At 40.5% G+C, this 24041-nt stretch overlaps 2 protein-coding genes across 2 annotated transcripts in view; both read left to right on the top strand.

Moving 5' to 3' along the window:
- Window positions 1–2514: 2514 nt before the first annotated feature.
- Window positions 2515–11817, top strand: LOC309699703 (cell adhesion molecule CEACAM7-like). Its single transcript, XM_082522836.1, has 7 exons — window positions 2515–2543; window positions 3988–4064; window positions 4203–4328; window positions 4425–4594; window positions 9433–9529; window positions 9609–9713; window positions 10880–11817. The coding sequence occupies exons 2-7, from the start codon at window positions 3992–3994 to the stop codon at window positions 10927–10929; spliced, it is 621 nt and encodes a 206-aa protein (XP_082378962.1). The 5' UTR covers window positions 2515–2543; window positions 3988–3991; the 3' UTR covers window positions 10930–11817.
- A 3904-nt stretch (window positions 11818–15721) lies between these two features.
- The window catches only part of LOC309700303 (uncharacterized protein), a 58033-nt gene continuing 49713 nt past the window's right edge, over window positions 15722–24041 (top strand). Inside the window, exon 1 of the mRNA XM_082523805.1 lies at window positions 15722–16021. Coding sequence (XP_082379931.1) covers window positions 15946–16021 — 76 coding nt within the window. The 5' untranslated portion in view covers window positions 15722–15945. The remainder of the gene's footprint in view (window positions 16022–24041) is intronic.

The following is a 24041-nucleotide window of genomic DNA, read 5'->3' as shown; positions in this document are numbered from 1 at the left end:
GGATTGTATTGAATGCTGAACTGAAGTCTATAAACAGCATTCTGGCGTAGGTGTTGTTGTTGTCCAGGTGTGAGAGGACAGAGTGCAGTGCGATGGAGACTGCATCCTCTGTGCTCCTGTTCTGGCGGTATGCGAATTGGTGGGGGTCCAGGGTGGGGGGGAGACAGGATTTGAAGTGTGCTAGGACCAGCTGCTCTAAGCACTTAGTGATGATGGGGGTCAGTGCTACTGGGCGGTAGTCATTGAGGCAAGATGGGTTGGAGTTTTTGGGTAGGACGATCTGATTTCCTCGTGTCAGCATTGTTCCCACATCATCATAATTAATGTTGTTCCAGGTTCAACATGGCAAGTGACCAATCACCTTCTTGACTTCAAATTCGGCGGACAGGTGGCGGTTTCTCGCTTCTTCACTTGTATTTCGAAATACTCGAAGGCGGGTATTTCGAAGTCGCAAAGGAATGACGTCACAAGAAGGTGATTGGTCACTTGCCATGTTGAACCTGGAACAACATTAATTATGATGATGTGGGAACAATGCTGACACGAGGAAATCAGATCGTCCTTTTGGGTATCGGGACGATGGAGGTGGATTTGAAGCAGGCCGGTACCACAGCGTGGGCCAAGGACAGATTGAATATGTCTGTGAGCACTCCTGCAAGCTCCCCAGAACATGTTCTGAGAACACGCCCGGGGATGCCATCAGGACCTGCAGCCTTGTGGACATTGATCCTGCTCCTACATCGGTGGGGGAGAGAGTCAGAGGTTGGTGGTCTGGCGTCACATCTGCTTTGGTTGTGGTTGTGGGGTTCCCTCGCTCAAAACGAGCATAAAAGTTGTTGAGCTCGTTGAGGAAGGAGACATCAGAGGATGCGGGGGAGGGTTTGGTGGTCCTGTAGTCTGTGATGGTCTGGAGTCCTTGCCACATGCGTCGGGGGTTGGAGTTGGAGAAGTGTTCTTCTACCTTCTTTTTGTAATGGTGTTTGGCTTTTTTGATGCCCTTCTTTAGATTAGCCCTGGCTGTACTGTAGGCGTGTGAATCTCCTGACCTAAAGGAGGTGTTGCGGGCCTTCAGGAGACGAACATCCCGGTTCATCCAAGGCTTCTGGTTGGGGTACATGGTGATCCGTTTCTGGGTGGTGACACTGTCTGTGGTTTTGGAGATGTAATCCAGTACAGATGAGGCGTACTGGTCCAGGTCTGTGTGGGTGAACATATTCCAGTCTGTGTTTTTAAATCTGTCCTGGAGCACTGCGTCTGTCCCCTCTGGCCACACTTTAATTGTCCTCACAGCAGGTTTCACACGTTGGATGAGTGGTGAATACCGAGGTGTGAGGAACAGGGAGAGATGGTCCGATTGTCCAATGTGGGGGAGGGGTGTGGCTTTGTAGGCTCCAGCCAGGTTGGAATACACATGGTCTAAAGTATTGTCTCCTCTGGTGTGGCAGGAGACATGTTGGTGGAATCTGGGAGGACTGTCTTTAAGTTGGTGTGGTTGAAGTCGCCAGCAACAATAAAAGCAGCCTCGGGGTGTTTATTCTGGTGTTTGTTAATGGCTGCAGAAAGTTCTTTCATGGTCAACCTAGCATTAGCGTTGGGGGGTATATACACGGCAGTGAGTATGATAGAAGTGAGTTCTCTGGGGAGATAATAAGGTCTGCATTTGACCATTAAAAACTCCGCATTAGGTGAGCAGTGACTCTCAGTAGTAGTGGAGTTCATGCACCAAGCATTGTTAATATAAATGCACAAACCTCTACTAGATGACATCACTGTGGCTGCGGTCTGTGCTTATTAATCTGATGCAGAGTTCAGCTGCTAGGCAACTGGGCTATTTTTTATTTTCAGCTTCCTGTTTTAGTTTTAAATTTAAATTTGTAACAGCTCAATGGCGTATGCATCAAATATATTTAGAATACCTAACGTAAAATGACACACTGTGCAAATCATATCAATACTATTGCTAATGATGAATGATTATTAATGTGTAAACTATCACTTTAATATTGCAGTGCAGATTATATTTGGTTACTTAACTTTAAACTTCTGGTTATTTTATAATATTACAGAATAATTCAGGTTCATATTTTAAATATATATAGATATATAAATATAATGCAAAGGAATTACACACAACATATAAACACTTGAATATGTAAAAATAATATGTAAAAGTACAACCAAACTATATTTCAGTAGATAGCTCATCGAGCCGCCCTCTGCAGAGGAGCCACCTTATAAATCCTCTTCTCGTTTTCAGTTTGTCAGTCTATGCTTGTTGCAGTTTTCTCTCTGTTTCCCCCTATTTCTGTGATTATATATATATATATATATATATAATATATATATATATATATATATATATAATATATATATATATATATATATATACACACACATATATATAATCAGCTGGTTATTTGCTGTTTTCCATATATAATCAGCTGGTTATTTGCTGTTTTTCCATCTTATTTTTGACTCTTTTGACAGGATGTTTCTGTCTGTGGGACTCATGATTCTGACCATCGCAATAGGAGTCATCTCAGGTGAGTTGGGGAGTTTTGTATTTTTGTATGGACACGTAATCAATATAGCCTCAACCTAAAGATGTCTATTTTGCACACATATAACCTATAGTGTTATATGTGAAGGTTTACAGAACTTACTTCACATAATTAATAACGATGTTTAAACACACTATGTATCACGTATGACTGCAGCTATTTTAAATGTTCATAAAATTTGAATTCTTTGCATTTTAAAAGATATCAGGTTGCCCCATAAATTACTGAAAACAAGAAGTGAGCCAAAAATAAAACCAACTAAAGGTATATTTTCACTCTAACAACTTGAAAGATAGAGCGGTGGAATTTTTCAGTCACCCTCCAATAAAGTATGTTAGGTGTTAATAGTGAAGCGCTTGCAAACTGCTTGCAAACACATTCAATCCTTTTCATTTTTACAAGCCACGGTTCAACAGAGTTCATATTTTAAGGTTACCTTTGAAAGCAGCCTAGTTATTTAAATAGTAGTAGTAGTAGTATTTAAGAATGATTCAGAGTGAGTAATAAAAGTCAATTTTCAGTATAATATACCAGTTTTAGGATGAACACTTTAGTTATCAAACCTGAGGCAAAGTCTCAAAAGTAACTAAGTAAGCTAAATAACTGTTTTTGGTAAAGCAGATAAGAGGGGAAGCATGCACAGCGTCGTTTCTTTTACCTTTTTTTCAGTCTCTTAACCACATGATGGTAGTCCATTTTACTTTCAGCAGTTGAAGTAACAGACATAAGAAACTGCACTGCCACATTTGGACAAGAGCTGCATTTACATTAAGATTTTCTAATTCGTACAAATTCTCCCTTTAATGCGCAGAATCAGGTTCACAGGTTCTCTCTTCACAGAGGGGAGAAAAGACTGGTAGTCTGTCATCTCAGTGTAGTGTCAGTCATTCTGTTCAAGCCATGTTTAAAGTGAATTAATTAATTAATGTCAATTAAAAGTTCTATTTATAATGTGAAGTCATCATCGGTGAAGGTGGGCAAAACAGAAGATATCCTGGCTCTTGTGGACACTGACAGCTAATGTCCTTCTGAGTTCAGCTTGAGGAGCCCCCAAATGGGCCTGAACTGTTTTTATATATATTTGGAAAAGCTGGAATCATTCATTTGTATTTTCAAAGGCACATTTTTAACTATAGCTAGTTAACCAATGAACACTGCAAAGTATAAAGTCATATTTATAAGGTCATAAATTGATGAACCATCAGCAATAATCAAAATAGTATCTTTCACTGGTACTTGGTTACATATTGTAGCTTCATTGCTAGTTATGCTAACCTGTGATATTTGTGATATTGTACATTTTGCTGCAAATGCTTAAAAACAACAGAAAGTCATGTTTTTATTTTGCAGTCAATGGGGCCACCTACAAGAAACTGGGAGACGAAGCTGTCCTATCACCAGGCTCCATGTCTAATCTCATCACCAGCATCATGTGGAAACACAGCCCGGACATCGCTGTGGAGTGGTACGGCAAGGAAACATTTGCATACCGGGAGTTTAAAGGTACATTTAACAGCAAACAACTCTGTGTATACACAGACTATATGATATGTTTTCATGCTGCCATCTTCAGACAAAAAAATTGTGAAACTACCTAATAATCTATTGAAACACATCATGCTACTATGGTCATGTTCTTAGGTCGGTCTAAGCTTGATTTCAACACTGGAGCTCTGACCATCTCAAACCTGACTGTAAAGGACAGCGGCATCTACACAGCAGAGATCAACAACAAAGTCATGAACCCGACTGAAATCACTGTTATCTGTAAGTGGACGAATTCAGACTGAAGTTCGCTTTGAATCATTTTTTCCACCATATTTTAAATAATTAGCTTGTTTGTTTGCTGCTTTTAATTATCAGCTGCTGTCCCCAAACCCACTGTCTCCAAATCATGCAACCCTGAGATGACCATCTGTACTCTCACCTGTGAAGCCCAAGCCATCACAGGCGTCGAACCAGTCATCTATTCCTGGGTGATAAGTGCCAAGCAAAGAGTTCAGTCTTCAAGCAATCAGCTCAGCATAGCAAAGGTACAAACAGGATCTGATTGTTCACATAACAAGTCAGCTGCTCATTTTTTGTCTACTTAAATGTATCAATTTGCTGTCATTTACCTGATTAGCCATGTAAGCCATGTCAGATAAATGCATTAACAAGAAGTTGAACAGGTGAGGGGCAGCCAATCTAAAGCTAGTTTTAGCTTGGATAAACAGGGAATAAGAGCTGCCCCAGTAGAGTGATGCTGTTTTAAACATACAGTACATTATTACACCTCACAACAAGCACGTAACAGTAATAGATGGAAATGGTCTCATGCACTTTTATTTTATATTTCCCGAAAATTCTGTTAAATTTCAGTTGTGGGTGACTCTGCCATAAAGGATGTACAAAGCATGTGCGGTAAGAACACTAAAGTCCTCTGCTTTCCTAATGATATGGTCAACATCCTGAAGGAGAGAATTCCTCAAATTGCAGATGAATATCCAACTGTGACAAACATTGTTCTGCATACAGGGTCAAACGATGTGTCCAAACAACAGTCGGAGGTTCTGAAACGGGACTTTATTGGATTATTAAACACTGTAAACTCTCTGAATGCAGCTGTATTCATCAGTGGACCTGTACCGCCGGTCAGAGGAAGAGATGAGAGATTCAGCAGGCTGTTTACACTGAATAAATGGCTTATATCAGCATGGGCTGACCACTCAGTGCATTTTATCAACAACTTTAATATTTTTTTGGGAACGCAGGCATCTGTTTAAAGCAAATGGATTTAATTTTAACAAGTCGGGGTGAAACTGTTCACCTCCAACTTGTTTTATTCCATACGTCATCCATCTGTGCTTGGAGCCAAGGCTGAGATAAACGAGGAGTTATCTCATAAAGAGGAACAAACAGTACTCCAAGAACAGACAAAGCCCAGCAGAAACCTTGAGGAGGAGCTCCATCTGCCCCCACCCGGGAAGAGCCTCAGAAAGGAGAAACATCTGAGGCAAGAAGAGGCAAGAAGAGGGGTCCCTATTTGCCTCCAACTCTCTCAACAACACCAACGACCAGGACCAGGATCTTCCCCAGTCCCCCAAACCCCTGACAGGCCATCACCCCCATCACCCTCATCCCCCTCCCTTTCTCCCTCCTCCCCACACCTGAAATTCACTGAAGAGATGATGGAGCGGGTCAATGCTGGGCTCAGATCTACCCCCCGGCCCAATCCCTCTTTGTCCCCCATAAACCCCCCACCAAAGCAGCCAAAGGTTTGCCACCGAGCCCCACCCTCAACAGAGCAATCGAAGTCACATTGCCCAGCCTCGCCCCCCTTAGTTCCTCCTTACCACCTTCATGCCCTGTCTCCGCAGTCTGATGTGTGATGTGTGGAGGGTCCGGGCTGCGAGGATTATGGCAGTGGTGACTTTTCCCAGGAGAAGCTGGGACCCTGTTTACTAGAAGGTTTTAACATTTCTGTACTTTTAGGTGACAGAAGGAGACATGTGGCCTGGTCAAAACACAGAGAGCTGCACTCTAAAAGATCTTTAAATATAGTAAACATACCTTGTGTACCACAGACTGCTCCCAAACACGAGGGGACAAGTAATGCCTCTAAAACACTTAAGTTGGCTTTATTAAACGTTAGATCTTTAGCTGGGAAAACATTTTTAATTAATGATTTAATCACTGAGCACAGCCTTGATTTTATGTTTTTAACTGAAACTTGGTTGGACCAAAGTAACAGTGGAGCTGTTCTCATCGAGACGACCCCTCCTAACTACAGTTTTATCAGTGAGGTCAGGGCGAGCAGGAGAGGAGGAGGGGTTGCTGTCTTATTTAATGAATCATTTCAATGTAAGCAGCTATCTCCTTGAAGTTTTCAGTCTTTTGAATATGTGGCTTTACAGCTGAAGGCCCCATCCAAAGTTGTGTTTCTTAATGTTTACAGGCCTCCCAAATACTGCACAGACTTTTTTAATGACCTCAGTGAACTGCTGTCTGTGATCTGTGTTGATTTCGACTGTGTAATTATTGTTGGGGATTTTAACATCCATGTGGACAACCCTCAGGACAAAGGGACTAAAGACCTGAGTAACACTCTGGGCAACTTTGGGTTGACTCAGCATGTAACAGAGGCCACACATAATAGAGGACACACTCTTGACCTACTGATCTCCAAGAGCCTGAGCATTTCAAAGGTTACTGTGTCTGATGTGGGCCTGTCTGATCATTACTGTGTTTTCTTTGAAAGTAAAATCTCAGCCCACACAAATACATCAACAGCAGTGATCACAAAACGGTGTATAACTGAAGACAGTAGTGAGATCTTTAACCAGGTCTTCCCATTAACACCTGGCCTGTCCAAAGGTTCAGTCAATGAGCTCGTCAATAGTTTTAATGCAAAAATGTTAAATGTAATGGATACTATTGCCCCCATTAAGGTGAAGGTTATCTCTGGAAGGAAAAAGTCTCCATGGAGAAACTCCACACTAGTGAAAAATGAAAAAAGAGAGTGTAGGAAAGCTGAGCGCAGATGGAGAAAAACAAACCTCCAGGTTCATTATGACATCTATAAAGAGAAACTTCACAATTATAATTTACAACTGAGGAGTGCAAGAAGGTCCTACTTCTCTGACATCATCACTAAAAACAGCCATAATGCTCGGGTCTTATTTTCCACAGTTGACAGGCTAACAAACCCTCCTGTGCCAGTGGCAGCTGAACTTCATTCAACCATGGCCTGCAATGACTTTGCCAAATTCTTCACAGAAAAATCCAAAAGATTAGACAAGCAATTGGTACATCAACAGCAGATCCAGGATATGTACTGTGTCCACCGAAAAACTGTTTAAACACCATCAAACAGTTTCACCCGATTAACAGCAAAGACCTGGAGGACATCTTAGGTCAACTGAACTCCTCCTCTTGCTGTTTAGATGTCCTGCCAACAAGTTTTTTCAAAAAGGTCTCAAAGACTTTGGAGTCAGACCTGTTACAGATCGTCAACTTTTCCTTAATGTCAGGTGTGTTTCCAGAACCACTAAAAACTGCTGTAATCAAACCTATACTGAAAAAGGACAATCTTGACAAGACACAAATGAAAAACTACAGGCCGATCTCAAATCTCCCATTTTTAAGTAAGATCATTGAAAAAGCAGTTTCTCAACAGCTCAGTTACTTTTTAAAACAGAATAACTGCTACGATGCTTTCCAGTCAGGTTTTAGACAGAACCACAGCACTGAAACCGCTCTGACCAAAGTGTTCAATGACATATGTCTGAATACAGACAGTGGAAAAATGTCAGTCTTGGTTTTGCTGGATCTCAGTGCAGCATTTGATACAGTTGACCACAACATATTACTCAAACGACTGGAGAACTGGACAGGTCTTTCAGGAACTGTACTAAACTGGTTCAAAACATACTTAGAAAAAAGGAAATACTTTGTATCAATAGGTAACTTCACATCTGAGCAGACAAGTATCACATGTGGAGTTCCCCAAGGTTCCATCTTGGGACCCCCTCTGTTTAACATTTACATGCTCCCACTGGCACAGATTATAAAGAACAACAAAATAAACTACCACAGCTATGCAGATGACACACAAATATATATCACAATGTCACCAGGAGACCAAGGCCCTGTACAGGCTCTTGGTAAACGCATTGAGGAAATTAATGACTGGTTGTGCCACAATTTTCTCCAACTAAACAAAAACAAAACTGAAGTAATAGTCTTTGGCGCCAAAGAAAAACGATTACAGGTCACCAGAGAACTTCAATCTATACACCTAAAAACCACAAACCAGGCGAGAAATTTGGGTGTAGTGATGGATGCAGACCTAAACTTAGAAAAACACATTAAGACAATAACAAAGTCAGCTTACTATCACCTCAAGAATATTTCAAGGATAAAAGATCTGATGTCTCAACAGGACCTGGAAAAACTAGTCCATGCATTCATCTTTAGGAGGCTTGATTACTGTAACAGCATCTTTACAGGTCTACCTAAAAAAATCAGTCAGACAACTACAGCTCATTCAGAACTCTGCTGCTCGAGTCCTCACTAAGACCAAAAAAGTGGACCACATCAGTCCAGCTCTGAGGTCTTTACACTGGCTGCCTGTCCGTCAGAGGATAGACTTTAAAGTTCTGATGCTGGTCTATAAAGCTCTGAATGGTTTAGGACCAAAATACATCAGTGACCTCCTAACCCAGTATGAACCTTCCAGATCCCTCAGGTCATCTGGATCCGGTCTTTTATCAGTTCCCAGAGTCAGAACCAGACACGGAGAAGCTGCATTCAGCTTTTATGCTCCTTATATCTGGAACAAACTCCCAGAAAGCCTCAGATCAGCTGAAACACTCAGTTTATTTAAATCCAGGTTGAAGACTCACCTGTTCTCAGCTGCATTTGAATAAAGCACCAAATCCGCACTTTTAAGCTTAAATTTCAAAACTTACACTAACTACTGATTTTATCTACTGTTCTGAGTTTATCTGTTTTGATTTTATACACTGTTTTGTTTGTTTGTTTGTTTGTTAAGTGGGTTTAGAGCTCTGGGTAGCTCCCCAGCTGGGTCTAGACTGGGTCTAGAGAGTATTTTAAATTCAGGGAATTTAAAATAGAAAGTAGCTCGTCCACAGAAGGACTGGTAGCTCCCCTTACGATAAGGGTTCAGATCGCGCGAACAGGTGTGAAATGTGTGTGTTTAGTTAGTTTGTTTGTTTGCTTGTTTTAATAAATTTTTAAATCATGCTTTTTATTTGTTTTTGTTTCTAATGTCTCTGTAAAGCACTTTGAATCACCTTGTTGTTGAATTGTGCTATACAAATAAATTTGCCTTGCCTTGCCTTGATCTTTTGATTCTCTACATTTCTAGGATGATACAAAGTGGTTTGGAAAACCGATCAGCTGTCAGCTGGAAAACCCAGTCAGCAGTGAACGCAGTGATGATGTCATCATCCCATTCACAAGCAGTTAGTTATGACACCAACACATGTGCATCATTCTTGTAAACATTTACAGTGTTATTAATTTATTCTTTCTTTGTTGTAGGAAATTTTGCTGTTATGTTCACACGACTAGTATTTACTGTATTGCTGATTGTGGTGGCCCTGTCTGGCTTCTTTATTTGGCACAAGCACATAAAAGCTAATCCAGGTAAGAATCCAGAAAAAGATTACAGTTACTCTGCCTGCGTTTTTTAAAATGGCATTTTATTTATTTATTTATTTGTATACTTTTTCTTTTTGTTATTAAGATTTCAACTTACAGAGATTATTTATCTTATTCTTTATTTTACTGTATGTTTGAGCTGCGAGGCCCGACCACAGAGACACTGATTACATCAGAGACAGCAGGAAAGAGGACAAAGAGGAGATTGGGTGGAGGTTTTGTGCTGAAGTTGGTTGAAAACGGCTCAGATTTAAAGATCAAATCTATTAATAACACATATAATATCCTAAAAATGTACATCTTTTGTACAGTTATTATATTAAAAAAATTCTATGGCAGATGTCGAATAATAACAATAAAGTAAATTTTTTTTCATCACATAGAGGAAACATGCTCAGCCTGAGTGACCTGTGATGAAGTCAAATGGATTCTGAGTCAGTTTTAATCGTTTAATCGATCTCTCAGTGAGATGGACACAGGTGTGACAGATGCAGAGTGATGGTTGACGGTCTTTTTTTTAACATTTAACAGTGACTCTTGCAGAGGACCAGGGAATGCATCCAGGCTCCATCAATGATCCTAGTGAATACAACTTGATCATATTGAAAGGGAATGCTAAAAGTACAAGAGCAAATACAAAGCTTAGCGCCCACATGGCTCCAAAATCAAACAGATTATTCTATTAAAACGTTTAACTGAACTCCTTAAAGACTTTCATCCTCAGGTTTTATAATGGATTTAAATTACCCTGCTTAGTAATGCTCAGTTATCCTGAGATCTGCAGTAGATACCCATATGGAAAAGAAATAGTAAAAACTATTAAAAATAAAAGACTTGTGGCCTACTTCATATAGTGAATCATATACAGTAAGGCTTACATGATTTACTCATGAAAGTGGCCACTTTCTCATTACTTTCATACATTGTTTTAGGAAGTATCCAAAACATACAAGTTTCATTTATATAATTTTTCAAGGGATCTTATATCTGTTTTCACTCTTGTATGCTTTTCATTCAAGTTTCACACAAGACAGATACAAACTTTATAAGATTTATATATATCTTTTCCATATGGGCATGTATGATGCAGACTTTAATTTTAGACATGTCAGAGGAATCTTTACAGTGAAACACTTTTCATCATTTAACAGAGAAGTCTGCACAGACTTCAAATGATGAAGAGGCACCCATACAGGAGTGAAAACAGGAGGACGAGACAACAGAAGCCAGAAACTGAAGACTAGAGGTTCCTCCTCAGTGACTGTGACCTTTGCAGCAAAATGGGGGTTAAGTGTACAGAAATGAGATATTTACAAAGTACACCGCCAAATAAAACTGTCCTCAGTCAGTGAATGGGTGAAGGGAACTTTCCTATTGGTCAGTATGTTCTGTGTGTTCATGCAGAAGTGGTCAATGTGAGAGAAGAGAAGAGAAAATTTTACTTTGTGTGTGTCTGTGTGTCCAGTGGTCATCAAGACACATACACGCACACACAGGCGGTGACTTTGGTGCGCTGAATTTGGTAGATATGTTGTTTTTTTAATATACTACAGATACCATGTCAGTGTCGCCACGTTCAGTCTTCAGCATTTACAGATAATTGATGGTAAAATTTCAAAGATCCGCAAAAATGTGATGAATTTTCAGTCCTTTATTGAATATATTTATGAATATAATCATTGTTTACATTGTTGTGCTGCTGCAGGCGAGTATCCTTATCTGTCCACCAGAGTTCGCCATACACTCAGATGGTTCAGCTTTTACTAGTGGACGGTCTGTAAAGCTAGACGACAACAACTGGATGTGGAGGTTTATTTCCTTATTAATGGATAGTTTGGTTTCAGAACTTAAACGTACAATAAAACAATACAAATCTCCAGCTGAAATTATTTAAAAACGAACTTGTATCATGCTTTATTAACACTGATGGAAATTGCTTTGTGTTTATAATAAGATCCAGATTATGTGAGCATGTTTAGTGGCAAATTGGTCTTGCACATAATTTTTTATTTTGGGTGCAGGAATGAGAAAGCATGGAACAGCTGGATCTTTTCTTACGGAGTCATTTAATTTGTCACTGTCCAAAATAATAAATCACTGAGTCACAGTAAGCGAGTGAACCTGCATTTGATTCTGTTTGGAGTGATTTACTCTGCATTCACGTGTTTCCAGGAATTTCCCACTGCCATTCAAACCCATTCGAAAAACTTAAGACTGTGGTGTTTTCCTGTGTTTTACAGGGACTTTTTGTAGTTATACTCTTTTCTATCTTATCTTTTCTATACTATCTTTTCTTTTTAGCCTAAAGATTGATTGAAAGATTGCACAGACCCACTGCATCATCTAGTGGTACAAATTGGAATGGCATGAAAGTACAGCCCAAGCCTTGTGAGCCTTGTTTTACTTTAATTAGGATCTTTACAGTATAATGCACACATGTGTTGAAGAAGTTTCACCAGAATTTAAGCTCTCAAAACTATGTTTAACCCATTAACTAGTAAAAATCCTTTATACAATCACTGATTTTACAATACAACAGCAGCAGCCGTCAGACGGTGTTGGTAGGCTTGTTCTTCATGTGTGAATGTCGAGAGTGAAAGAAGTTTTTAGGAGAAATATCTATTTTTAAATTTGCATTAATTCAATCTTTGCATATTGAGGTCTTGCATTCATGTGACTACTAAACACATGACATTAACCTATTTGCCATTTTGGATGTGTGACAGTCATAGTGACAATTAAGGCCTAAGTCACATAGACCCACCGACCAGTCAGCACTATGCCCCGAGGGAAAAATCTCTATTCCCTAAACGGTTGGTAAAACTTGCCTTGCAGTTTGCTGCGATTCCTCGTTGTTTGAATGGAAGATGCTGACTTGTCTACAAACACTCTGTAGTGAAATTGTTCCTTTAAAACTGGAAACAGAGGACGTTTGCCTTCAGAGTAAAAGCTGCACCTTGTGAAACATATTGGGAGTAGCACATAGGTACAACTTTTACGTTGAAGGCGAGCATTCTCCATTTCCTGTTTGAATCACACTTTTCAGAGTTTCACTACCACTCCAGTAGTAGTTGATGAGTGCTTGCACACAAGTTGACAACCTCCATGCAAACTGCTGGAGACCGCTGTAATCTGCTAGTGACCAAAGTAATCAGGAGGTTTTTGGTTCATCACCCTCTTTGCAACTGAATTCACATAACAACACTGCCTGAGGAACATCTGCAGTTCATACACTGTAATGCAAATTCTGAGAGTCTGCAGAATTACAAGAAAACAGCCATTTGCATAGACTCTTACACAAAATTTACATCACTCATACCCAGGAGAAATCCTAATAGAGTTACAGCTACAGAAAGTGTAATTCCTGCTTTACTAAGCTAGTCAGTGGATTGATAATTCCCTGGTGGTCACTAGCATCCCTTTGTTAGTCACTGGGATTCCAAGGATAATGACTAGCATTCACTCTGTTCCTTAACTAGTCATTTGCACTTAAATGCCAAAGAAATGCAGAATAATTATTATGCACATAGTTGTTTTAAAATGAAAACACAGTTACAAAAACATATAGTTAGATCAATTGGGACTAAATAGCCGAGGGTTGCTGGTGACTAACCTGTCCATTGGGTTGCAGAGGTAGAAGAATCAGGCCCCGGCTTTGACACAGACAGCATCTCCTCTGTCTTCAGATTTATGGCCTCTGATAGCAACTCCAAACTCGTGAGCTCAGTGGCTTACAGTATTTAAACTAATGTGTCTGAACACATAAGTGTGTCCTCCCAGCAGCTAGGGCAGCTAGAATCTGCAGGGATGAAAAGGTGCAATGATGATAACATGGCACAGAATATGCAAGGAAAGTTTCCAGATTTGAATCTGGCCGTCTCCTAGCAGTTTATCAGCCATTATTTGTGTCACCTGGTGGCTGAAGGTCAACAAGCCTTCTTTAAAAAAGTGACACAGAGCTTATTTTTCTTCTTCTTTGGAGGTCGGTGGGAGGACACACTTATGTGTTCAAACACATTAGTTTACATACTGTAAGTGCTAACTTCAAGACAAGTCTTCCTGAGCTTGACAGCCCAGAGCTGGAAAGAAGATGGATGAAATTTAAATTTTGAAGCATGAAGGACAGGGAGGGTCTCACCAAACAACACCTTTCAAGGAGAGCGAGTGATGATTGAACGACAGTAGAAAGTGGACCTACTTTTACATGTGCAGACAGGACTGACAGGGAAATGAGGAGCATGGGAACCAAACACGGACAGATTTTTCTGTTCAGTCATATAGTTCAGTTCTGAATACAACTTGCTATAAGTCTCACCTGCTTTCTAATCTAAATTTGAGCAGCTCAAGTGACAAATTTGTAGGTTGATGGATCCTAGATTGTATATGTTTTTTAATGATTTGGTGTTGAGGAGTGAAAAATACAGAGATTCAGAGAAAGTGCCCACCAAGGTGCATACATGTCATCATGACTGACTTTTAGAGGAAGAAATGTGTCTCCACAAACAGGAAAATGCAAAGACTTCTTTGCAGATAGCAAAGTGGTTTGAGAGTTTGGACTTGTATAGAATAGAATAGTCCTTTATTGTCATTTTTCCTCATAATGGGACGTTTTCTTCTAAATTTATTTGGAGTTGCACTTAAGTAAAGGCTCCAAAGGTCCCCCTTCCCCCTTGCAGATAGGTTGTGGGTGTAGTTCAGGGGCATCTGTCATCATGTAAAGCTTTACTCTAATCATGGAATGCAGATTTTAGCACAAACAGGTGCCAAACTGCAGGCAAACATGTCTTAACAGAGACTGAAACACATGGAGAGCATAGTATTAATCTGGATTTGTCTTTTATTTCTCCATCATCCAAAATCTCTGCATAAAGTTTATATTAAGAAAAGTCTACTGTGTTAAATTTAGGGCCTCAGTGTTTGGAGACGTTCTCTAAAATTTGCTGAAAAACTAGTTGTTTTAAGAGCTTTCTTGGACCCTGAGGGGATATTTGTGAGAGTTCAAACCTCAGAAACTTATTTGAAAACATGCTTCTCAGGCTTCAAGTCTCCAGATTGACTGAAGTCAGCAAGAACTCTTTGGCAAACTTGGTCAAATGTGGATTCAACTCTGTTTGCACCACTTTGTTATGAGCTGCTGCATCTGTGGATGCCAAAGACAAAACTTTCATAATAATGACTGGATACTGACCTGACTCTACCTTTCTCCCACGTGTTGCGCAAAACTGTTAATAGTTCCATGAACCATTGAGCAAGGCATATTGCTTGATAGATGCTATTAGGAATGCTTTCAAAAGGCATCAACTGCACAGCTACAGTGGAAATCATTCACAGAACAAGTTTTCAACCAGGCTGTACACATTTTAACACAAGATGTTATAATACCCTGGTTCACTCAGTGACTCACTCCGTCTCCTAAAAACTTCTTTAATTCAGTTCAGTTCGATTCAACAGCATTTACATACAAAATGAATTTAAAACATGAATTTAACTGAACTGAATTAAAGAAAAAACCCAACAATCCCATGTGAGCAAGAATTTGGCGACAGTGGGGAGGAAAAACTACCTTTAAAAAGGGAGAAACAACCGGTTGGAAGGGGGGGGGGGGGGGTGACAAATTTATTTACAACTAAATGTTTAAAGAAATATGCCTTAAAATGGACGTTTAGGCACTGGAAGTAGCTCTTAACATTTAGTTGTATATTACTGTGATTGAAGTCCCTTCCTCAGGATCCGGGTTTTGCTGCATACGTTGCATTTTTCTTGTTTTCAGTCTTACAATGTTCAGTGAAGTTTCTTCTATTGGATCAGGCTTGCTGTTTGCGTTTTGTTGCATAAACTGAATGTTTCAAATCTTTTTTTCCCTAAAAGTTGGCTCGTGGTGTGTTTCTTAGCAGTTGCACAGTTCTGAGACATACTGAGAGGTGCTGGTTTTCTCATCCAGTGGTTCTCATCCAGACTTTTATTTTGAAAAGCCCACGGTGGAAGTTGTGCTGTGACTCTCCTCCCGGCTTGAAAGTGTTTTGCATAGTGCTGTGCTGTAAAGGTGCGCTCGTCCTCCTCAGGTATACAGGCGGTGGGTGAAGCTTGTCTCGCGGTTGTGTTTATTTTCCTCCACCAGCTGCTGGAGATGACAGCAACCACACGCCCTCCTCGAAGCGTCTGAAGGGATTTTATTTGCTTTCTGTGTCAGACTCACTAAGTCATAATAACCGCAGGGATGCGTGCACGCGACAGGTGCTGGACCTGCATCCTCGCGCTGCTGGTGGCCACAAAGGCGCAGTCTCAGCAAACTGGTAAATTGATGCATTTATTTTATTTTCTCATACGTGTGTTCAAATACTCCTTTGAGCTTTGCAGAAGCAAAACGTGCTGCAAAAGTACTGTAAAACTTAAAAACCTGAAAATGGTGCGAAATCTCGGAGTTTCTAATAATTGTTAATCTAAAAACGTCCAGTTTTGTAACTTCAACTGTTAATTCTGACTTCATGAACTATTTCTTAGCAATGAGTTCAGTCATGTGACCTGAAAGCTTGGAGTTGGTTTTTTTTCCAGGTTGGAATGAGATCGTGGTCGGTGTGAATGTCTGGGCTTGTTTATTGGGAATAATGAATAGCTCATCATCTCCTCCGCTGTCAGAGACATGCACTGCTGTCCTGTCTGTAAGAGTGCACCTACTACAGAGGGATGCGATTTCTACAGATTGTGCACGTACCTGTTCTGAAATAAGAATTTCTGGTGCTTTCCTACATTTGAGGACTTTGCATTTATTATACTAGCTTCCTTTGGCACCACATGGGCGTCTATGAGACGCTGGGCCCTGGGGCAGAGACAAATAAAAAGCCCCCTCACAGCTTTGAGATAAGGGACGCTTTATTCTACTGTGGTTGATAGTGTAGCTGTTGTGCATTCAGAAAGGTCGACCTGAAGCTAAAGCGGTCAGTTACGGACCTCTAGACTCTGTTTCCAGGCTTTAGAAAATATGTGACGGCCGGACGTCGGCCAGCCATAACTTTTATACTGTCTGACGATAAATGTCAGCGCTGACTCATTTTCAGAATGGTCCCATGATTATTTTCTGTCACATACATGCTGCTCCAATGGTGATACTCTAAACGTGGCCATAGCTGAGCCAGAGTATGTTTCTTCAAAAGCTTTTTACCTCTTTTGGCTCTCACTGACATTGTTCAGCTCAACCATACAATGATGGCTGTGAGCACAGAAACCCCACCCACCTGTTGTTTAGACCTTCTGTTTGTACGGGACAGCCAATCGGAACAAAGATGGCTTAAAGGAAGTGGAGCTAAACACCTTATTTTAGATTATGGACTCTATTAAAATAATGGATCTGAAAAGTGAAACCAGTACTGAACTACTTTAAACTGGCATTATCTCTAATGGCCAACAGTCTCGTTTCAAAAAGAGGTCTGATTTTTTAGAAGTCTGTGGGGGAAACTGCCTTACGGTTCACTTAATGAAGACCTCAACAGTCAATTTTCTGATGAGTTCATGGCCTCAGGCTCTAGTTTTGAGTCTTATTCAATACAAGCCTAATGTTTATGACATTATAAATTATTTAAAGTAAAAAATAGATAATAATGAGGGTTGTGTTTTAAGCTTGATTTAGACTTTGGCAGTAAACCTATGCCCTGCCTTTTCAACGCTTAAATCTAAACCCCACGCTGTGACCTTCCATGCCAATTGTTGTGTTCTCCGTTGACCTGACGTGTACTTACATTTCTCAAGGTACACCTGAGGAAATGTGGAAGGTTACAGCGTACGATTAAGAGACGCTTCCAGTTGCATCCTTAGTTGTGTTGTAGATTTAGAATGGGATTACTTATGGCTGACAAGCCCTTGATTTTCTGATCCACTCCTTCCTTCAAACCGTAAACCTGGTGATGTCCAATGTTCAGCTTGACTTCACAACAGGATCTCACATATTAGTGTGAGACCTGTCGCCCATAGTCCGAGTTCAGGAGTTGCACCAATGCCCAATAAAAGATGAATAAAGATTAATAATCTAGTAGATTACTGTAATAGCTTTTCATCAGAAAAAGATAGCGTTTAGGTGTTTACTTTTTTTAAAGAAACACAGCCAAGTAACAACCAGGTGCAGCATAACGTCTTCCTCTCGTAAGTTACCCAGGTCCACAGCTTCATGTTGAATCACTTAATCATTATCTTCATCTTCTCCTTGTGCTTGTTTTGCATCTCCAAGAACATGTTGGACCTTTGCCTTCTTATTTTGCACCTCCTTGTAGTCGTTTTAATCCTCACTGTGTTTTTTTTTTTGTTTGTCTTTTTTGACTTGTTTGAACGATGTGTGAAAACACACATTAACAGTGGCTTCAGTTTGAGGCTCTGACTCACTCATACCCATAGCCATGTCTGTGTGTGTGTGCTGGTGTTTTATACAAATATTACACTTTACAGCTAAGCTCCTCTTTAAGACAAATATTTAAGGAAAGATTACAAGTAGGTTCAAGGGCTAAGGCTATTGCAGGTGTGTGTGTGTGTGTGTGTGTGTGTGTGTGTGTGTGTGTGTGTGTGTGTGTGTGTGTTGAAGCTGGTGATATGCAGTTTGTTCAGATTTTCCCCTCTTCAGGGCTCATCGTTCCCTCCCAGACACACTTCACCTCGTCTAATTTTACCTGGCTGTGGTTTCCCTCCTCTGCAGGCTACACACACACACACACACACACACAACATTGTGCTGACATTCAGACATGCCCGCACAATCATGTAGAGACAAAGCACTGTTTATGCAGAAATGCTTCAGCTACCTTCATGGAAGAATCCAGGCCTTTGAACTGAGCGTGTAGTTCAGGGGTAGAACTATAATTTCTTAGATTTATAATAAATAAAAAAGAAAATTGTAAAAAAAAAATGTGTCCAAAATTCATTAAATTCAATAAAATAAACCCACAATTCTTATTATCTATGAGGATTTTACTATAATAAGTTTCCCCTACTTTGGCAAAAAAAAAGACAGGGCTCTTCAGTCAACTTTTAATATTTGAACATGCTTTTTTCTTCTTCATCTGTCTGTTAGTGGCTGGTTAGCTCAGTTGGTTAGAGCGTGGTGCTAATTATGCCAAGGTTCGATCCCCGTACGGGCCATTTCAAGCTTTTGGGGCAGGGATAGCTCAGTAGGTAGAGTTGGCACCCCATGATCAGAAGGTTGGGGGTTCGAATCCACTGAACGGCTGCCCTGAGATACCCCTGAGCAGAGTCCCGTCCTTACACACTGCTTCCCGGTGCGCCTGCTTAGTGGCAGCCCACTGCTTCACCGAGTGAATGGGTCAAATGCAGAGAGAGTAATTTCCCCACGGGGATTAATAAATTATACATTTTTATTATTAGTGAGAAATGACTCAAAGGTGGGATGTGTTATAACAGGGTAACAAACCCAGAACAATGTTTTATAAGATACGTTGTTTTTAAAAATCAGAGAAATTTTTACCATCAACAGAACTAATACACAGTTGCATTTTTTGATCATGCCAACGTAACTAATCCTAAAATCCAGAAACTAGTTGGCATTTTTACAGCAACAGTTCAATAGGCTATGTTGATTTGATTTTTGGTAGTGTACATGAGGTACGCTTTAGATATATTCACGTTACACTTTGGAATTTTTTAATTCTTTTGCTTGTGCCCAAGACGGTGTTTGCCAACAAGTGGTTAAACAGGATTGAGAGATTGTTGGGGACAATTGAACCAGCATTGCTGTTGTCCTGATCACAGTAACTTAATACAGGTGATTATCATCATGTCACTGTTGTGTAGTTCATCTACAGCTTCCTTACAATTACACAACTCTAACAAACACTATATAAAATCCCACTGGCTCTTTGTCAAGGGTATGTCGGCAATACTAACTTTTAGATTAGTGGCTGAAATGCAAAAGCAAAGGTAATGTGATAGAAATGCAGCAGGTTTCACAGGATTTCTGGGAAAGCAGGTTGCAGAAAAGCAAGTTTACCAAATAAGGAAACTCAAAGAATGAGGATCATGGAGTTATACTTTACTATCTGTATCAATATGAAGGTAAATTCTCCAGAATTTACACCCTCTCGGTTGTCTTTCTCTGAATTTAGCGCCTCCTAAATTTACTGTAGCTGTGTTTATATAGTATATCTTTTCCATCATATACGATCCTACATACAAGAAAAGGGGATAATAAAACCCATGTACCGTGCTGCACTAAATGAATGGCTGTAAACATAACTGTCAGGTGCCTTAGGGTCTAAAGCAGGGGTAATACAGGGGAGCTTATGGGATAATTAGAAAGTTGTTTTTTTTTTTCTATCTTCTAAATGTACCACTAGACTGTCTGAACCCAAGGCCCATTTCTACCACCAAGACTGTCTGTGTTGCACTTCATGGGAAATTTCTTGTTGATGCCTCGAGCCCATGAAATGCAAGCACAGGTCGAACATTATTGTCTGACTGTGGGAATTCCACACATCTAAATGTTATAGCTGCAGGCCAGGTTGAAGCTCATGTAAGAGTTTACAAGCAATCACTCATTATAACAACATTTTTCACAATTTTCTGGCACTGAATCTTGTTTACTGATATAGAAAATAATTAGCAACGAAGATTTTCTTCCTGTACGGCAGTACAAACGTAACATAAATCAAGATTAAATCATTGTTTGACTCTTATCAGTCGAATTTAGATTTGAGTCAGAGATTTGTTTATGTGAAAACAACAGTTGTGGTTACTGTAAGTCAGTGTGGTATAAATGTGATTTATAAACACACGTCTCACCACTAATGACTGAATGCTGCAGTCAAGTCCTGATAAAGACTCACTGTTTGACTCATCTGTTTCAGGTATAATCTGTCATGACATTTAAATTATTCGTATCTAATGGACCCTCATCTGTGGTGCTTTTGAAAAATTCGGAAATTAATTTTTTTACACAATGATCATACCTTATGAGCTGCATGTTTCTGTCATGGGTGTCATTAAGATTTAATCTTATCTTTGATTCACATGTCGTGACTTATCTCATCCAAACCTACGTTGAATTATCTTGACTTGTCTTTATCTACAATATCTTGACTAGTTGTTTAGCTTGGCTTTTCTTAGTCATGTGGCAAATTTCAACACCAACCAAAAGTTGGATGTAGCTTGTTGGGAGCTATGCCCGTCTTTTTTATTCAGCCCATGATCTTGCCATTAGAAAATGATATTTTTGCACCAACAAGGTGATTAATAAAGAGCTCTCAGCTAAAACCTTGGCATATCACAGTTGGTGTGTAGTGTGTCCTTAAACAAATTGAGGAAACAAGAGAAGTGTCAGTCATTTCCTTAAGAAACAGAGAAAAGTCCAAAAAAGACCTGACACAGAACCTGAGAGATGCATCTGGACCTTCAGTTGATCCATCTACTGTTCACTGAAGCCTCATCAGAAATGAAAAAGAAACTGTCATCAAAAACCGTGGACCACCTGGAGAGCATGACAATGACCCCAAACACTGTGATTTGATGGATTGGCCTCAACAAGGCAGAAACATCCCAAGAAGGGCTTTGAATGTCCTTCAAGAAGGCCAGAGAACTAATTCTGAAGACTGCTTAGTGAAATGACAAGAAAGCTGCGAAATATTGACCATCAAGCTTGTTTGAATTGTACAAACTCTATTTTTGTCTTATATGTCTTATATGTATTTCACGTTTTCCTAGCAAGATATAAAGAAGAGTTGTTGCACATTTGTTTCTTAGAAGCTGCTACAGCTTTGGGGTGATGGAAGCTTAGGTCAGGGTTTGGTTTGTGCACAAACAAACTGTAGATGTTCACACAGCAGGTGGTGCAGCACAAAGAAGCAAATCTTGTGCCATGTCCAAGTCCCAAACATTGGGACACAATCCAAAGCCAGGACCTCCATACATTCACACACTATTTGTGGATGCCTGCTGATTAGATCTTAAAGAGCAGAGCAGGTGAGAGCACTGAGCCACGGCTGAGTGTGCCAGGACCATCATCACCACCTCAAAGCACCAGCACTGCAACTGGGAAAACAAAGCATTCCCCAGTAACACGGAGCGCTTCTGAAGAGCCACTTCAGATGGCATAGCTGATAGGCTTCACAGAAAGATGGAGGACGGAAAGCAAAACATCCTCTCGTCCGTCAGCCTGAGCTCTCACCTCAGCTGTGTGACATTTACATAACTGACAGCAGGTAGAAAACACCTATTAGTGCCTTTTTTAAAAAGAGCTTTGAAGTTTCAGTGGTTACAGTGTGCAGGTCTAATCATCTCGATGATGTAGCAGAGCTGAAACTGAAACACACAAAAGGACAAAAGGTGTAATCACAGATAAACGTGGGTGGAGAAATTTCCTTGAAGCGATGTGGAGAACAAGGAGTGTCAGGAGTTTGTTTTATGAAGCTGATCTGCTGGAGTTTATTCAGCCTGCAGCTACAACACCTTATTCTCTGCTGGGTCTGACCAAATTCAGGCCAAGAAAACACCAGGATAAGACAAGTTGTTATAGCCTCTTTAAGCTTATTACCACCAGAAGAAACAATGGCTCCTTTACTGGGCTGTATTTATTATGTAGGCATAGTTACTGGTTATATTTCAGAATACAAAATCAGGTTATAGACTAATCCAACTTAGGGTCATGTGAGGGACAGAGTTTATCACAGCCTACATTGTATTATCTGCTTCCCAGCCTTTCTGGGTCTTACTGATATTTGCTCGAGGAAAGCATAAACTAATAAAGTCTGTGTGCTGAACTGCATTTTCCCCTCTTTTCAGGTCCAGATTCTTGCATGAATGCTGCTATCGGCCTTCTATATCCTCTTGTTTACATGTTACTGCAGACTTATCAATAAGCCCAAGGTCTTTAGTTGCACAGCTGTGAACAGGAATTGTTCCTGTCAACCTTGAAGTTGGCTGATTATAAAACATTCATCTTTGAACTTTGGTGGAAAAAAGTGTGTAAGTTCCCTGTGTTTCCAGGTGCTTTCTGTTATAACATCACTGCTTTTGCAAGTTGAAGAACTCTGCCTGAAGCTAATATCTCCAGTGCGTAATCGCAGGTTACGCTACCTCTCACACAGAAGCTGCTTGTTTATGACTGAGAGGTCATTAATCATAGTTCTGTGCGCTGGCTCACTCATTGCTGTCAATTTGCTGTCTACAAAGGCATTTTACGGTGAAACATCACTGGGTTTTATGAGTGGTGACTCTCATCATTTTTCTTTTTGTGCATTATAATCTGTCCTGAAAGCGTCAAGAGGAGGAACCACTGTTTCATTTCCAGTGCTTGAAACAATCAGAGGGGGCGGCGCAGCTGCTAACAAAGGCTGCAAGTCTTTTAATTCACAAGGGTTTTAGTGGAAACCACAGCATGACCAGTTGAGGAAAAGCACTTTAGAAACACAATATCGCTGATGCCAGAGTATTTGTCAATGTCTTAAAGCTTTTGTGGAGGGGGTGTGTACAATATATAATGTTAATCTAGACCTAAAAGCACATCCACACCTGACTCCATGCCATAGTCTGTGAGTTTTGTGGTTATTTGGTGGCATTTTAATCATTATTTGGTCTTTTATATGGCTGTTGTTCTTGGATTTTAATAATAATAATGGATTGGATTTATATAGCGCTTTTCGAGAACCTCAAAGCGCTTTACAATTCCACTATTCATTCACTCTCACATTCACACACTGGTGGAGGCAAGCTACAGTTGTAGCCACAGCTGCCCTGGGGCAGACTGACAGAAGCGAGGCTGCCATATCACGCCATCGGCCCCTCTGGCCAACACCAGTAGGCAAGCAGGGTAAAGTGTCTTGCCCAAGGACACAACGACCAGGACAGAGAGCCCAGGGATCGAACCGGCAACCTTCCGGTTACAGATGCAATTCCCAACCCCCTGAGCCACGGTCGCCCAGTTGGGAAGAATGGTGCGTGGTGGTTAACACTATTGCCTCACAGCTAGAGGGTCCTGGGTTTGACTCCACGATCTGGCTCGGGTGTCTTAGCGTGGAGTTTGCATGTTCTCCCTGTGTCTCTGGTGCTCTGGCTTTCTCTCACAGTCTAAAGACATGCAGTTAGTGGAGTTTGGTTAATTGTTGATTCTAAATTACCCGTAGATGTGAACATGAGTATGAGTGGTTGTCTTGCCTCTCTGGGACCAACTGGCGTCCTGTCCAGGGTGAACCTTGCCTTACAGCCGTTGGTAGCTGGCATGGATTCTGTTCCCAATGCGACCCTGATGAGGAAAATTGGAATAGAGTGGATGGATGGATTGCTTGGGTAGTTTAGTTTAGTTTAGATAGACTATTACAGATATGC

This window comes from Aulonocara stuartgranti (genome assembly GCF_965226115.1).
Source record: "Aulonocara stuartgranti genome assembly, chromosome: 23".
Classification (NCBI taxonomy): Eukaryota; Metazoa; Chordata; class Actinopteri; order Cichliformes; family Cichlidae; genus Aulonocara; species Aulonocara stuartgranti.
This window is presented reverse-complemented; position numbering and strand designations above follow the sequence as displayed.

What these genes read in the sequence shown, in the direction of transcription:
- LOC309699703 (XM_082522836.1), top strand. Translation starts at nt 3,992, where the DNA reads ATGTGGAAACACAGCCCGGACATCGCTGTGGAGTGGTACGGCAAGGAA. An exon ending in TGCATACCGGGAGTTTAAAG is followed by an intron (nt 4,065 to 4,202) that starts GTACATTTAACA and finishes TCATGTTCTTAG; the next exon opens with GTCGGTCTAAGCTTGATTTC. An exon ending in CATCATCCCATTCACAAGCA is followed by an intron (nt 9,530 to 9,608) that starts GTTAGTTATGAC and finishes TCTTTGTTGTAG; the next exon opens with GAAATTTTGCTGTTATGTTC.